The sequence below is a fragment of the Calypte anna genome, chromosome 1, assembly GCF_003957555.1.
Source record: "Calypte anna isolate BGI_N300 chromosome 1, bCalAnn1_v1.p, whole genome shotgun sequence".
Classification (NCBI taxonomy): domain Eukaryota; kingdom Metazoa; phylum Chordata; class Aves; order Apodiformes; family Trochilidae; genus Calypte; species Calypte anna.
This window is the reverse complement of record NC_044244.1, coordinates 52821276-52837543: the sequence shown is the minus strand read 5'-3', so window position 1 is coordinate 52837543 and position 16268 is coordinate 52821276. Positions and strand designations below refer to the sequence as shown.

Here is a 16268-nt window from a genome sequence, read left to right as displayed (position 1 = left end):
CCTTTGATCATTTTTGTGGTTCCCCTCTGAGCACGTTCTGGGCAGGATCTCTACGTCCTTCTTATGCTGGGGACTCCAGAACTGGACACAGTACTCCAGGTGGGGTCTCACAAGAGCAGAGTAGAAGGAGAGAATCACCTCCCTCGACCTGCTGTCTGTGCTTCTTTTGATGCAGAACCTGGTTGGCTTTCTGAGCTTCAATCTCACATTGATGGCTCACGTTGAGCTTCTGGTCCACCACCACTCCCAAGTCCTTCTCTGGGCTGTCTACAATCCTCTCTCCTCTCAACCTGTATTTATGAATGGGATTGCTTCAACCCAGGTGCAGAACCTTGCACTTGGCCTTGTTGAACTTCATGCAGCTTGCACAATTCCACTTCTCAAGCCTGTCAAGGTCCCTCAGGATGCCATCTCCTCCCTCCAGCATGTTGATTCACCACACAGTTTGGTGTCATCAGCAAACTCGCTGAGGGTGCATTCGGTTCCACTGTCCATGTCACTGACAAAGATGTTAAACAGCATTGGTCCGAGTTCTGACTCCTGAGGAACACCACTCATCACACATCTCCATTTGGACACTGAGCCATTGATCACAACTCTTTGGGTGCAACCATCCAGCCAGTTCCTTGTCCAACAAGTGGTCCATCCATCAAATCTGTATCATGCAAAGTAAAGTAAAGTAATGCAAAGTAAAATTTGCCCATCCAGCAGTCACATATTCTCCTAATCTGCAGGTTTTTATGTACACCTTCTGATATTCTCAATGAAACAGTATTTCTGCAGATACACTCATATTCCTGCTTTGCACATTTCCCTTGTCCACATTTTACACTGTTTTCCTTGTATATGGCTGTAGTTCTCGTAAGAGCCTAACTGTGCTAACTGTGTTTTTTTTCTTCCCCTATGGCTACCTAACTTTCCTATACATCTTATTATTGAAGACTATTGGGCTGGATTTAAAACATTGTGGCTGTCTTGGATGTAGAATAACTTCAGATCAGCTTTTCTCACCATTGTTAGCTTGTTTTCCCTAAGTACTATGATACTTATAATTTACTATTATTTGATGTAGAAATTAGTAAAACTTCCTTTAAAAGATATTACTCAAATTGAAAGGTTACAGAGGTAGAAGTAGTAGTAGTAGTAGAACATGCAGACAGGCAATGATAATCTTCCTTCCTTTCCCTTCCCTGTCAAAAAACTCCCATCTAAGTAGGTGTTCTGGGGGCTAAAATAGCACAGACTTCCTATTTTGCAAACAATTACACAGACTTCTCTTGAAAGGGTGTGGTCTGCTTCTTGGAAAGTGACATTTGAGGTCCATAGAAGAGATAGCACTTATTTTGAAGACTTACTTGCCAAGAAAATCCTCTGGTTGGTTTATACCTCTGGTCTCCAGTTCTAGGGAAGTGTGGGGTTTTTGTCTTCTGCATTAGAATATTCTGATGCTGTGGGGGGGAGGCTGTGCAGGGAGAGTCACCTCTCAGGCTGGATCATCTGCATCACAAACACCTCTGGATCCAGGTAAGGGAACTGCTTCCTCTCCAGGGAAAGCAAAATGGCAGAGTCTGCTCAAACCCAATGGCTTATGAGCCATTAAGGGATTCCTTAGCTTTAATGATTACTTAAGTGCTCAGCCAGCTGTTTCTGGTGTAACGAGATGAAGGAGGTGGCATTCAGGAATCTGAAAATCAGTGAGAATTTAAAAGGAGTTTTTTCTGTGCTCCCCTAAAATAGAAAAGAGTATCAGCTCTGTGACATACTTGAGTAGGTCAATTTATTATACTTTTGAGAAAGCAAGGAGAGATTGCCAAAAGAACTTGAATTCCAGTATTGAACCATATGGTCTGTGGTCTTTGAATCACCCAATCTACTCTCAATCTCAACAGTCATAGCAGCAACAACATCAAGTTTTGAAAACTAGTTTAGTTGGTATTATTTCTACTTTTTGCAACTTGTTTGGAGAACCACTGGAAAAGTAGCACGTAGAAGAGAATTCTGTAAATGAATGAATATGGAAATTCAACAGGTCCCAGGAGCTATGTGGTTGGGGATCATATTTTAAAGAAAAAGTAAAACCAGAACACTGTTACAGCGCATTATGAAACATTTGAGCATGAAGATAAGGATCACTGAATTTGAAGGCTGAGTTCTCTCCATAGATTATAATTGTTTCTTCTTGCTACTCAGATAAATTAGTCCCTACACTTGCTTAGAAATGTGCATTTGCTTCTTATTTCTTTGCTAATATTACAAGCTCACACAATAAGAAGACAAAGATTTTGTCCTACAATAAATACTTGGCAGAAGTTCTTTCTGAATGTCACGCCAAGATGAAGCTTAGAGAAGTTCCCTAATTCAGTTTTACTTCTCTTTATGTGAACTGACAACAAGAAGCTCCACAAAAGGCAAAGTCAGACAGTAGCCAGTAGGCAATGAAAACAATCATCTTCTGAATTACCATCAAGTTTGTGAACAAAGGACAGTATGAACATGAAAGAAATTTTCATCCTTCTACTGAATCTGTATTTGGTCTTCAGTGTCCCAGCTATTCGAGGTGAGTTTAAAATGTATATTCTCTTTTATCCTTCCATTACTGCCCAACTTTTTGCATCTGTCGTTTTCCTTCAGCTAATGCTCTTCCTCATTTTCTGTTTGCTCTTCTGCTTTGTTCTGCCACCATCTTCTGTGCTGTAGGAGAACACAGTTCTTGAGCAAAACCAGTGTGTAGAAGATGCACGTGCAGAAAGATTAGCTGTATGGTGGTGGTATGGACAGGTGAAATGCTGGATAAAGGAATGAGATGAACAAACTAACTGTTTAATAAGTGAATCCAAGGGAGGATTAGATCCTGATAGGGAAAGCAGGAAAATGAAGGACTGTGTGATTCAGATCATAGTTTAAAGGGGTAGAGACAAATGGACAGATACAAGATGAGGATGTGTGGGCTACTAACAGTAGCATCCAGATCACCTGATTTACTTCTTGTGGAATTACTGACAGGTAAAGAGACCATCTGCCATATGCACTGCTTGTATTTTTGTGTTTGTTGTGTTGTGTTTCTAAAGAAATGAGAGCTGCTTTCCTTCTCTTCTTTCCTTGCCTTCCTTTTTCTTTCTTCTTTCTTTCTTTCTTTCTTTCTTTCTTTCTTTCTTTCTTTCTTCTTCTTTCTTTCTTTCTTTCTTTCTTTCTTTCTTTCTTTCTTTCTTTCTTTCTTTCTTTCTTTCTTTCTTTTCTTTCTTTCTTTCTTTCTTTCTTTCTTTCTTTCTTTCTTTCTTTCTTTCTTTCTTTCTTTCTTTCTTCTTTCTTTCTTTCTTTCTTTCTTTTCTTTCTTTCTTTCTTTCTTTCTTTCTTCTTTTTCTTTCTTTCTTTCTTTCTTCTTTCTTTCTTTCTTCTTTCTTTCTTTCTTTCTTTCTTCTTCTTCCTTCCTTCCTTCCTTCCTTCCTTCCTTCCTTCCTTCCTTCCTTCCTTCCTTCCTTCCTCCTTCCTTCCTTCCTTCCTTCCTTCCTTCCTTCCTTCCTTCCTTCCTTCCTTCCTTCCTTCCTTCCTTCCTTCCTTCCTTCCTTCCTTCCTTCCTTCCTTCCTTCCTTCCTTCCTTCCTTCCTTCCTTCCTTCCTTCCTTCCTTCCTTCCTTCCTTCCTTCCTTCCTTCCTTCCTTCCTTCCTTCCTTCCTTCCTTCCTTCCTTCCTTCCTTCCTTCCTTCCTTCCTTCCTTCCTTCCTTCCTTCCTTCCTTTCTTCCTTTCTTCCTTTCTTTCTTCCTTTCTTTCCTTTCTTTCCTTTCCTTTCTTTCCTTTCTTTCCCTTCTTTCTTTTTTGTTTTAAATTTATATCTTTTCCTTCTTTTCTTTCTTGCCCTTCTTTTCTCTCTCTCTCTTTCTTCCCCTCCCTTTAATCTAACTTGATTTAACAAAGCTAGGAATGGGAAGTGTCTCCTTATATCACCCAGTGCCCCATGTCTGCATCAAGACTAAGAGTATATCCATCCTAAACATATTAGAATACAAGTGTTTTCAGAAGAAATCTACCTTTTCCAAGACACATGCCAATGCCTGATGCCCCAGTATCAGGGACAGTTCTGTGCCTGAGCCAGTGTCAATTACAGAACATCTCCCTTTGAGTTCTCTGAAAGAAAATGTACTTACATTGTAGGTCAGACTCGTCTCTTAGCATTCCAAACTTTGGCCCTTTCAGACCACCTCTTTCTATGAGGCATGTTCCATTTTATTGTTATGCGAGGAATGCCATAGAACTTACTTTGTAGTTGTTTTTCATAGAAAATCAAAGTAAGGTCCTTCTTATGCCTGCTAGCTCAGACACCATCATGCTTTTCTGATGTTTTTTCCTCTAAAAAGCCCCTCAACAAAGCCAATAGTAGTTCTTGTCAAGAAAAAGATATCTGAGAGGGCACACTCATCTTTGCATGCTGTCACCTGTATTTTCCCACTTCACAGTTGTGAGGTCAAAAAAAAACCAACAAAAAACCAAACCAAAAGTTAGCTGAGATGAAAGGTGTGGCCATTTCTGGTTCATAGATCTAGTTCCCACAAATTAGTCTGGGCATTCTTCTGAGTTATAACAAGATTATTCCAGATCATCTAACTCTTAAATATAGCTTCCTAGTATTATTAGGAGGTTAGTGGCAAAGAAGTTCCATACAGTAACACAAATACTACAGACCGTGGTATCTGTTAATCCCTGGAAACCGTCAGTGTTGAGAAAGTGGTACCTTGGCTAGAACTACGTGCCTTGCAGGCACAAAGGTCTCTCTCACATTGTTGTTACTTGTAGCTTGGTTTGGTCACTTGTGTTTAGTGGAGATTATGCAGAATGGCCACAACTCTGTACATATTTTCTCTGCGACCCATTTTCTGGGGCCATGAAGAGATTACTGTCATCAATGCCTGCCCCATTCTGTTGGCAGAATCACTGTACCTGCTGCTATCTCTCACTATTTACATTTGTAACTACTGCATCTTTTTTTTTTTTTTTCTCAGAGAGTGTCCCTATGCAGAGCCTGAACTGCTACAATGACTACAACTCACAGCTGACATGCACTTGGATGGAGCATTCAGAGGCTCATGCCCTCGTTGGTATGGTTCTTTACCAAAGGGATAATATTATAATGTAAGTACCTGAAATGTGCTGTGAGGGATGAAAGTCCAAAGGGAGTCCTGGGGAGCAGCAATCAGGTTTTCAGAAAGTATGACCATCTCTTTCTGTCACTGGGCTGAAGTAAAAGTTGTGCCCGATTCTGAGGCCTCTTCAAGGTAAGGAAGAGTTAATAAGGTGTGCTACCAGAGTTATTTTTATTTCTTTTACAATTATTTTCCCATAATTTTGTTGTGTGATCACAGGCATGAAAGAAGATGGGGCATATAGGTTGCTACTACTGAGGTGGAGAAGATGGTGGTGTCAGAACAAGTTTGAGCCTGAGTGTTATTCATAAAGATAAAAGAGAGGAGATGTTCCCTCTCTTATGTTGTACATCTAGGAATATCACTGAGTATGGGCTTGATAACTTCTGAGAAACATGTATAGGCTGTGTGTTTGTGAGACAGAGAAGATTGGTGAGTTCATCTGTGCTCTCTCACTTTTCCTCCCAGAGATACTGGTCTGTTTCTGACAGTATCTTTCTGTTACATGTTTCCTTATGAAAAACCAAACTGAGTCACCAGGTTGAATCAGTTGTGAGGATAAGAAAGAACAAAGAGGAAGGAATAGTCAAGGGAGAGAAGTCAAAGATGGAAAATGAGTTAGTGTCTGGAGTTACAGAAAGGAAAGGAAAGCAAAAGTACTCTTGATTTTATAATAAAGAAGAGAAAATTAATAGGCCTACAGGCAGCTGAAATCAGGGGAAGGTCTTTGGAACATGACATTAAAGCTAATACTTCTGGGAAAAGATGATATAAAATTACTTGGACCTTTGGGGGATTTTCTGGAACACTGTTATATGGTGGAGTGTGTGGATCACACAGAAAACATGACTGAAATGAACTAATCGGACAAGCAGGTATTAAGTGTGGGCAGTCACATAGCTGAAATCAAAGTGGCCAAAGATTAAATAAGGTCAGCTCATAGATGAAGAATAACTGACTAAATCCCAAATGGTAAAGTAATGCTGGTGAACAGATAGAAATATCTTTCAGAACTTAATAGCCCTTGGGCTGCCTCTTTTGTTTAAGGGTACACACACACACGTATGGTCAGTCTCACCCATACTTCAGGAATGTCCTTGGTTTACTTGATAATACCCAGCTTTTAAATATAAAAATAGGGCTGAATAATGCTTGCTGACATATAGTTGGCTAGGAGACACCATCTTATTCTGGGATACAGTATTTGGCTTTAGATATTTGCATCTTAGTATTTCTCATCTGAACTGGAACAATATAATATACTGGGCATGAAGCCAAAAGCACAAACAAAATTCCAGAGGGTACAAAAAGAAGAACACATCTCTCCAGCAGCTCAGGCTGCATCAAGCACACAAAGCTTATCCTCTCCTGTCTAGTTTAAAATATTGATTCTAATTTCATTATGTTCTTTGGCCTGGAGAAAGGCTATCTAAAAAGATGATTAACATTCTGGATAAAATCTTTAATGAATATCTAAGGACCCTTGGCAGAACAGAACTAAGGATACAGAAATAAATATTGGTTGGAGAAATATTTTTAAGCATCTTACTGGGACTGCAAAATGAATGTCTTCAGGAAGCTAAGGATCATCAGAAACTTTACTGCCTTTCACTCTGGGTAGAAGATGCATTTCCACGACATTATTTTCCATCATACTGCTTCTGACAGAAAAGATAGGGGATTGTGTAGAATTAGGTTAAAAACTAACAAAAATAGACTGGTGTCAAAACATAACATTCTGCTGCTTGACTTTGAAATAGGAAGGCATTTGACAAAAATTCTGATGTTCAATATATTTGTTATATTAACTGATGCAAAACAGGACTGATAAATATTGTGAGAAGAGGACATAAGTGTCTGAGTAAATTATAGATTTATAGAATAAAGTAGAATGGGATGAAACTGGTTTCAGGCATTTTATTTTGCATTAGCTATAGGTCTCCAAATCATGTCTTTATGGACTGCTTTCTCTGTACACAGGGAGAATAAAGAGATGCTTTGCAAACGCCAGACAGAAAATGACTCACATGAGACTTCAGACTCCTATGTGCTCTGGGTTTGTCACAACACTACAGACAATTTTGGAATAGGGGTAGATGATATTTACAGCTTCAAACCTAACAAGATTCTTCAAGCAGAACTAAACGTTGATCTTTTCCAGAATGGTAAGTATTAAACACCAAATTCACATTTTCCAATGACTATTAGGGATCTTTGATACTGTATATGCCATTCAGTCAGGAAATGAATTTCACTTTTATTGTGAAAAGTGCCAGAGTTCCACATTGAGAGGATGGGTCAGGGAGAGACAAGGTCAAGTTTCTGGGACCAGTTGGACCTGCAAAGGGGACTCAAGCAGGAGTTACTTGGTGTGGCAGTGATAAGATGCTCCAGAAATGGGGAAGCTGATCTAGGCATTTTCTTCCTCTCTTCATGTGCCTCTCCTCAACTATCTCCTCTCATGGGCTGCACCTTCACCTTCCAGTTCAGACCCTCCCACCTCAAAACCTCTCAGTCAACTTGACGAGATCAGGAGACTTCTTGCTGACCTGGAAAGCAGCTGATGGAAGCCAAGGGCTGGGCAATGCCCTGGAATATGAAGTCACTTACAAGCGGGAGTGGGAGTCCTGGGAGGTAAGAAGCCAGGCTGCACTGGTTTGGGCTGCACAACTTTTGGGTGGTTGAGAGCCTGTGGTAAAAGTTGTGCAAATGAATGGCCTTCCTGTTCTCAGGCACTATGAGAAGATGTAACAAATGTTTTTTCAGGCCAGGCAGAAGGGGCTTTCTTTGTGCTTGCAAGTGACTTACCCAGTGAAATACCATTTGTCCTGAAATTAATGTAAAGATCTGTTCTCCAATTAAACCTCCTCTGCACTCGGGTTTCAATTGGAATTTATTTTGCCCTGAATCCCTCCCAGATGGATTTAAATCATGTTCCAACAGGAATCTGTGGGCACTTGTGGGAAAATGATGAAATACATTTGAGGCTGCTCCTCCTTTCAGAATCATAGAATCATAGAATCGGCTATGGGTTAGAAGGGATCTCAGAGATCATCAAGTCCAACCCTTGCTCCACTACAGCTGCAGTTACCAGACCATGGCACTGAGTGCCACATCCAGTCTCTTTTTAAATATCTCCAGGGATGGAGAATCCACTACTTCCCTGGGCAGCCCATTCCAATGTCTGATCACCCTCTCCGTAAAGAAGTTCTTTCTAATATCCAACCTAAACTTCCCCTGGCACAACCTAAGACCGTGCCCTCTTGTCTTGCTGAGAGTTGCCTGGGAAAAGAGACCAACCCCCACCTGGCTACACCCTCCTTTCAGGGAGTTGTAGAGAGTGATGAGGTTTGCTTTGCTCTTTCTTTTAGTTTTTAGGAATCCATAGCCTTTATCCTACCTTTCCCTTACATCTGCAGATGTTTCTGTTCTGTACCTGTCAGCCTGTTCTTTAATTTTTAAGAGAGGTATCCTGGCCAGATTCCTGCAAAGTTCTACACTGAGCAGTGTGGTGAAATTCTGCAGCTGGAACTGAAGATAACCCTGCAAGCTGCAGCAGCTGTCCCACCTGCTGGAGTAGATTCTGCCTGACAGTGCCTGTGCCTCTCTCTTCTTGGCATCATGCATGCTGAGCCCCTTTTAGTATGGGAGGAAGGGGTGCTGCACACATGCATTGACCATCACATCCGTGGGACTACTGGGAGAAGTGGCGTAGCATCACCTCCTCTCACTCTTTCCCTGCCTTGTCTCCACGCTTCTTCTCCATTCCCAGTTCCCCAATTTACTCCTCCTCCTCTCCCCCTTCTTTCCCCCAACAACAGAAAGCTGTCTCGCTCCTTCTCTCCAACACCACATGTTGCCATCTCAGTCACAAGGACCTTGTCCCAGGGAGCAGCTACATTGCCCGTCTGCGAGCCAGGCCAGGGAGGGACAGTGGCTTCTTCGGGCAGTACAGTGAGTGGAGCACAGAGGTGTCATGGAAGACCCCTGAAGGTAACATAATGTTAAATGGAGTGGGGCCATGCAGGGCTGGAAATGCTGGCTGAGAAGCCAGACCTTTCCTGTGGCTTGGCTTGCTCTCATCTTTTCTGTAGGAGGCCTTCAGCCCAGGAACCTTCGCTGCCTCTTCAATGGTGCAGATACCCTGACGTGCAGCTGGGAAGTGAGGAAAGCAATCATCACGTCTGTCCTATTTGGGCTGTTCTTCCGGGCCACTCCAGCATCAGTGTACGTGCTCTGCCCATGGCAGTGTAGCTGCACCTCTCCCATGGAGCTTCTGCTCTGTCCCATTCCCTCTGATTTCAGTTCAACCTATTTTTCTCCCCTCAGAGAAAAGGAGTGCTCTTCTCTACATGAGAAGGCTTTGCCCAACAGCCTGTATGTCGTCCAGAGCTGTGAGATCCCTGTGAGCAACTCCACCAGTCAGAGCCAGTATCATGTGTCTGTCCGGGCCAAGACAGAGGAAAAACTCATTGAAGCTTACAAGAACAGTGAGTTCTGGTTGTGTTGTTTCTTACTTCTCTTCTTTGTTTCTTGGAGAGATGCCTGGATGGGTAAGTGGGGCTGAGGGCAGTGGTGAGGAAAAGTGTGTGAGAAGTGGACGAGGCGAGAACTGATAGATAAAGGAACTGGATGCTGCATCAATCAGAGGTCTGGGGGAGGTGGCTTTTAGGTGTGGACTTCCTCAGTGGCACATGTTACTCTGAGGAAGGTGGCAGTGGTGGAAAGTGCTGTGCATAAATTGTGACCCAGTGCTCCTCAGTGAGTGATCTCTGACTTCTCTGTGACTGATCTTCATGGTTGTCCCAGGTGACAGTGAGCTGTGGTGAGATGTGTTTGTGGGGAGAAATCACTATGTGACCTCTTAAGAAGCCAGGGGAGCTCTTGTAGGTTTGTGCAGTGGCTCCTGGAATACTATCTGAGGTAGGACTTCTCTGTAGGCATGCCAAGTTGATCATCTCTACTTGCATGTATCTGGAGGTATTGGTACTGCTTTAGACAGATTAAAGCTGGCAGAGCTCCTGCAGTGGGTGAAAATACAAGGTAATATCTCTGGGGATATCTGAAATATCTCTGGGAAGCTGAACATCTCTGGGAATGTGGTGAATCAGTACAGATGTTTCAAATATTTCTTTACTTCTTTTCCATATATGGGGAGTGCTGTCAATATTAATGGATATGGATTTTCTATTATTTAATGGTCTACTGCTTTATTGTGTTTGACTAGAAAAGGAAGATGCAGGGAATTAAGAAGTTTTAAAAAGCCAAAACTTTTTTACATTGCAGTCTCTGGAGACTACTCACAGTGGAGAAAGGGTATGCTGGACCAATGAGTCCTCTGAGATATTCTGTGTCTTTCAGTTAAGGTGCTGCCACCTACTAATGTGTCAGTAACAGTGACAGAGAACCGAGAGTATGAACTGAGGTGGATAAAACACACTTTGGCATATAGCTTCATAACACAGAGATACCAAGTCGAGTACTGGAAAAACAACCAATATGAAAAGGTAAGTCTTAGGAAGTGCAGAAGTCACGGATTTCTCTTTGCTGGGCACATAGGAAGACAGTTCCTCTTACCTCTGTCATTTGTGGCTTCTTTCTTTTCCTCAGACTCTCCAGAAATTACATATCAGCAATGATGAACCTCCCTTCACCTTCACCCTGCAGATGCTGGCATCATCTACAGAATATAGGGGGAAAATGCGTGCAAGGGTGAATACACCTCTGGACTATGAGGGAACTTGGAGTGAATGGAGTGAGGAGTTCACTTGGAAGACTGAGAATGGTACTTTTCATGTAGGATTCTTCTGTGAGATGTAGTGGACTGTTAATGGCTGAAATGCCTCTATAGGAAAATAACATTTTTCTGAGCTAGAGTTGAGGTTTGGTCTAGCCACAAGTGATCTGTAGGATTGCTTAACAAGGCAGCTGTTGTGTGGGCATCCTTGCAGTTCAGCAGCAATGCTAATGGAAGAGGTGAGCAGGACTTTCCTACTTCCCTTCACAAGGTGACTACAACCAACAGTAAAGGTTTCTATGAGGACAATCAAGCTAAGATCTTGCCCAAAAGATCATCCTTGTTTCCTGATTCCAGTAATCCATTCTGCTGTGACTGCAGAAGACAGAATATAAGCCATCACTGTTTTAAATTTGCACAGTGACTATAGGGTTGCATAAAGCACACAGCAGAGGCTACTGGAGATGGGAAAATGTACATGGTGTTGTTTCTTCTAGACCTGCAGGCAAAATGTCTGATATCAGGACTGTCTTGTGCCCAGAGTAATATGATTTTACATTAATTGTCCTGAGGAAGCTTGTAGTGGGAAGACAGCAGGAAAATTTTGATGAGTGTACTCAGGATGAAATTGGTCCATTGTTGGTGATCACTTGTGGCCATTAGCAGAGGAAAGTCTTAGCAAATCTCTGAGACCTCATCTTTTCAGGAATCTGCACAGTAAAGTGACCTAAGATGCCTGAAGACATACCTGTTGTTCATTGTAGAGAAAGGTATCTAACCGTCTTTTATTAGCATACATTATGTACTCTGATGTCAGTAAAAATTAAAAAAACAGTTCAGTAAAAGAAACTATCAACTCCTTTGGTCAGTAAGCTGTTCAGGCTGTGTTTGATCTCTGGCACTTCGGAATGTATCCAACAGTTGGAAGGCCTCATGATCCTAACCTGTGACACTCCACCTGATCTGCTTGCACGAAGAGTGACCAGAGTGAAAAACCTGTTACAAGAAGCAAACTCTCGGCAGGCTGATACCTATTTCTCTCTTTTCTGTTCCAGTTCTGCCACCAGTGCTTCTCCCAATGATGCTGCCAGTTCTCATCATCACTTTGCTAATGGCTGCTTACTGCAGCTATAAGTATTTCCTCAGGTAGGCTTGTGTTGTGAGATTTAGAAGATGTAGCAGCATCTTGGCCCTGTGGGTGACATAAAGGCAATGGCACTGCTTGTCCCCTAAGAGAGGAGATGAGCCCTGGTGTGCAATGTGCAGCCTTTGAGTGCGTGTGCAAGATGAAGGAGGGGCAGTGGTGTGCCAAGACCTTGGTGATGCCTCGCTGTGATGAGCAGCACAGGGTGTGGGGCTTTCTGGCTGCAGCCAAGCTGAGAAAGCAAGTCCTGAAACTCTGTTGTTGTTGCAGGAGGAAGCAAATGTGGGAGGAAAAGATTCCAAACCCCAGCAAGAGTCTCCTGATCCAGAGCTACCTGCAGGTGAGAAGGAACTGTACCTTTAAGGGCTCATTATTTCTCTCTCCTTTTATGGATTTTCAGTAATGTTAAAAGCTCTTGTCTCCTAGTCCACATTGAGAAGGTATTTTCATCAGTTTTTTCCTCACTTTTAGGATCAATTTGGTTATATTCAACATAGCTGAGTTCTTACATTGATACTAGCAGACTTTGCGTTGTGCTCATCAGCTAGAAAGTGTGCTTGAAATCAAGCTAGAAAATTTTCAGTACTTCAAAATTTTAACTGGCAGAAATAATCTCATGTCATAACATTGACTAGCATCCAGGCAGCAGGGACTTCCCCAGCCTCTGGAGACTTCTGGTAGATGATCAAGAGAGGTCCTGCCATAACAACTGCTACCTCCTCCATTATTCTCAGGTGAATCCCACCAGGCCCGATGTCCTTGGGAATATTCATCTGATACATCTGGTCCTTTCAAGTAGAATTCACAAGTGGAAACTCACTGTCCCCACACTCATGATCCTCTGTCTTAGGGTACCAGAGAGCCTGATTTTATGAAAGAGTGAGGCAAAACCCACACTTAATGTTTCTGATTTTTCTTCATCCAGTGAAGTGACCATAGAATCATAGAATGGTTTGAGTTGGAAGGGACCTTAAAAAAAAATATTCAACCCTCCTGCAGAGACAGGGATACCTCCCACTTGACCAGGTTGCACAGGATTTCATCCAACCTGGCCTTAAAGACTTCCAGGGAGGGGCATCAGACATCTACCTAGGCAACCTCTAATATTTTGCTTAGACTGGCTCTTGCTACTAACATACTTAGAAAAGCTCTTCTTGCTTGATAAAACACTACCCAAGTTCTACTGTAATTAAGCTTTGGTGTTTTATGTTTTCTCCCTGAACATATGAACCATGCCTCTGTAATCTTCCTACAAAGCTTGACCTTGCTTCCAGAGATCATATAATTTCTTTTTTTGGACTAGATGATCTTTCGAGGTCCCTTGCAACCCCAAGGATTCTATGATTCTATGATTCTATGATTTTTCCTCTTGAACTTCAGAAAGAGTTCCCTGTTCAGCCAAGTTGTTTGTCCACCCCGCTTGGTTGACTTATGACACACTGGAGTTACCTGCTCCTGTGCTTTTAAAAGGTGATTCTTAAAGAATGACCAACATTCATAGACCCTTAAGTCCTCAAAAGCAGATTCCCAGGGAACACTACAAAGTACCTCCCTGAATAGCTTGAAGTTTTCTCTCTTGAAATGACAGGTAGCAACTCCACTGTCCTTTTTTTTCATGACTTAAAATTGTAAACTCAACCATTCTACAACCACTGTGGCCAAGACAGCCACCCAGCATCACATCTCCCCCCTCTTCTTCTCTGTTCACAAATAAAAAGCACTTGTAGGTAGGTCAGTGGCAAGGGAATACAAGTTTGAAGTAATCATCCTCTGAAGGACAGAATGCATCATCTGGTCACTGAGGGAAGCTGTACCCCCATTGCCAGAAGCTGTAGTCTCTTTTATTCATATAGTTCTTGATCCTACTGCCAGTGAGACACTGCTATTTTGTCATTTTGTCACACATGTCTGGTTTTTTTTTTTTTTTTTTCAGAAAGTACATTTAGGAAACTGGCCAGCAAGCAGCCAGATGGACTTCAACAAATGCAACCTTCCAGAGAAGATGGAGCAGGCTAGCTTCCTCCAGGTTGAGGACAGGTGAGTGAACAGCAGATTATAGTAACAATGTGGATGATGATCTCAAATTGCTCCCTGAGTCATGGCAGAATATAATCTAATGTTCTGTCACTAAAAAACCTGTACAGGCTGCTTTTGAGAAAGGAATGCGATTGTTGGTTTTTTTTTGCTATCTTGGTTAGTCTGCTTCTCCAAGGAAGATTTCTTCTAACCCTGTGTGTATCTACCTGCGTTTTCAACTAAGTTTGTCATCAATTTAATGTTTACCACAATAATATCTCTCATGAGAAACTTTTAATTATCCCACGTTCAGGCATACGAAGACTTTGGCAGAGTTTCTTGAAGGGCAAGCTACAAAGACAGATGGTTCTCCTGTTGCACTGGACCTACAGAACTCATACCATGCTTTAAATGAGCCAGAGCATACCCCAGCTGTCTGCTCCAGCCAGATTGCTGGACGTTCCTTTCCTGTTTCAAGGAGAAACAGTGCTGATGCAAGTATTACTTCTAAGAGAGCAATCCCTTGCTTTGCTTTCAATGGTCCCTACTTGTACAGCTCAACGATGTCTTCCCAGCCTGATACACACCAAACCCTGGCAGTCGATCCAGTGGGAGCCCGTGAGAAATCAGTTTCCCTTCAGTATGTGACCCTCCCAATAGAAGACTGCCCTCAAGAACAGCCAGGAGCAGGTCTTCCACAGCACTTTCTGCATCCAGATCAGAAGGAAATGGTTCAGCACCCTGGCAATGATAAAGGAGTCTCACTGACCCCACCTGCCTGTGGGAAAGGAAAGAATGTGAGAACGGAAGAGCAGAAATCTCCAAAAGCTCTCAGCTGTATTACATCTCCTCAGCAGCACCCCTTGGAGTACATCACCACAGAGAAACTCCTGCTGCCATCAGCCAATGATTCCATACATCCATCTCTTGTCACTGCTGAGGAGTTATCTTGTGACTCACAGGGGCCCCAGCCCAAAAAGGACCACTCTTGCCATGAGTTTTCTCCTGGGAAAACTGGTGTCATGGTCCCAGTTTCAGATCAAGGACCATCTTCTTCTGAATTTTACCTGGACACATTTGGAAACTATCTTACTGTCCCTTTAGGTGTCCATGGACATTCAGAACCCACAAAGATGTCTTTGCCTTTCTTACAGAAGGGAGGTGATCTTCCTAGAAAGCAGCCTTTGTCAGAGGATAACTTGGTGGTGTTAAACCCTGACAGCACTGAGCCAGTTTTCCTCTGCCAGGTTGGTGACTATTGCTTCCACAGCCTAAAATCCAGTGCAAAGATGGGTAGTAGTCAGGAAGATCATCAAGTAAAGAAACCTTCTGAAGGCAAGACAACACCTAGGAAGCCTGTATCTGATGATGAATACATCACTGTCAAGGAAAAGGATGTATCAAAAATGCAGGCTATCCAGCTTTTCAAAAACCTGAAATCAGATGATTACTTTTCCTGGCAGCAGTCTTTGGGGATCACAGAAATCTGTTAAGTGGTCAGATATTAATGAATATCAAATCTAGAGGAAAGAGGTTGCAACTATCTGATGAAAATTAACCTTCAAACCTAGGAACAAGCAAACACCAGTTCCCTTTTACAACCTCCAGTCCAACATATTGACAGACTTGAAGTATTGTGTACAATACTGTATATTAATATTCAGTATTTCATATTCATATATATATGAAGTATATTGAAGTAGCTCAGCATTCTTCTCAGTGGTCTTCGGAGATTTGGCATGAAAACAAATCCAAATATTGCCCCTTGGTGTTTTTCAAAATTTGTGGCTCATCCACAATGAACAGTTTGGTGTCCTCAAGATTCTGAGACAAATCACAGTCACCTTGCAAGAATACCAGGTTGCCCAAGGAAAAACTCATGGCAGGAAATACAGAATTAACAGTGTGAAATGTTATCAGATGACTGGCTTGGAAAACTTGTAAAGAAAACATGTATTCTTAAGAGGAATTTTGTTGAATTTTTATTTCTGTGTAAAATAGATGAGAGTTACCAAGGAGCTTTCATATCTACCATTCCAATACTGGCATGAAATAGGTATTGTCTAAGGTGAAAAAATTGCAGACAGTGATAGAAGGGTAAATAAAAAATGAGAAAGAGATTTTTAAGTCCTGTAAACTTTTCTCAGTGTAAAGGTGCAGTGTATCACAGCATATTCTAAGAGTAAGAAGGCGATGTTACTGGGGTACATAAAGTAGGCTGTAGAGAGCTGTAGGG

The 16268-nt window shown here is 42.1% G+C and overlaps 1 protein-coding gene across 1 annotated transcript; it reads left to right on the top strand.

Moving 5' to 3' along the window:
• Positions 1-2472: 2472 nt before the first annotated feature.
• Positions 2473-16061, top strand: CSF2RB (colony stimulating factor 2 receptor beta common subunit). Its single transcript, XM_008495798.2, has 13 exons — positions 2473-2557; positions 4995-5124; positions 7116-7300; positions 7621-7769; positions 8957-9128; positions 9230-9362; positions 9465-9625; positions 10497-10642; positions 10746-10920; positions 11928-12018; positions 12287-12356; positions 13950-14053; positions 14346-16061. Exons 1-13 carry the CDS (start codon positions 2488-2490, stop codon positions 15523-15525), a joined length of 2766 nt encoding a protein of 921 aa, XP_008494020.2. The 5' UTR covers positions 2473-2487; the 3' UTR covers positions 15526-16061.
• Positions 16062-16268: the final 207 nt, after the last annotated feature.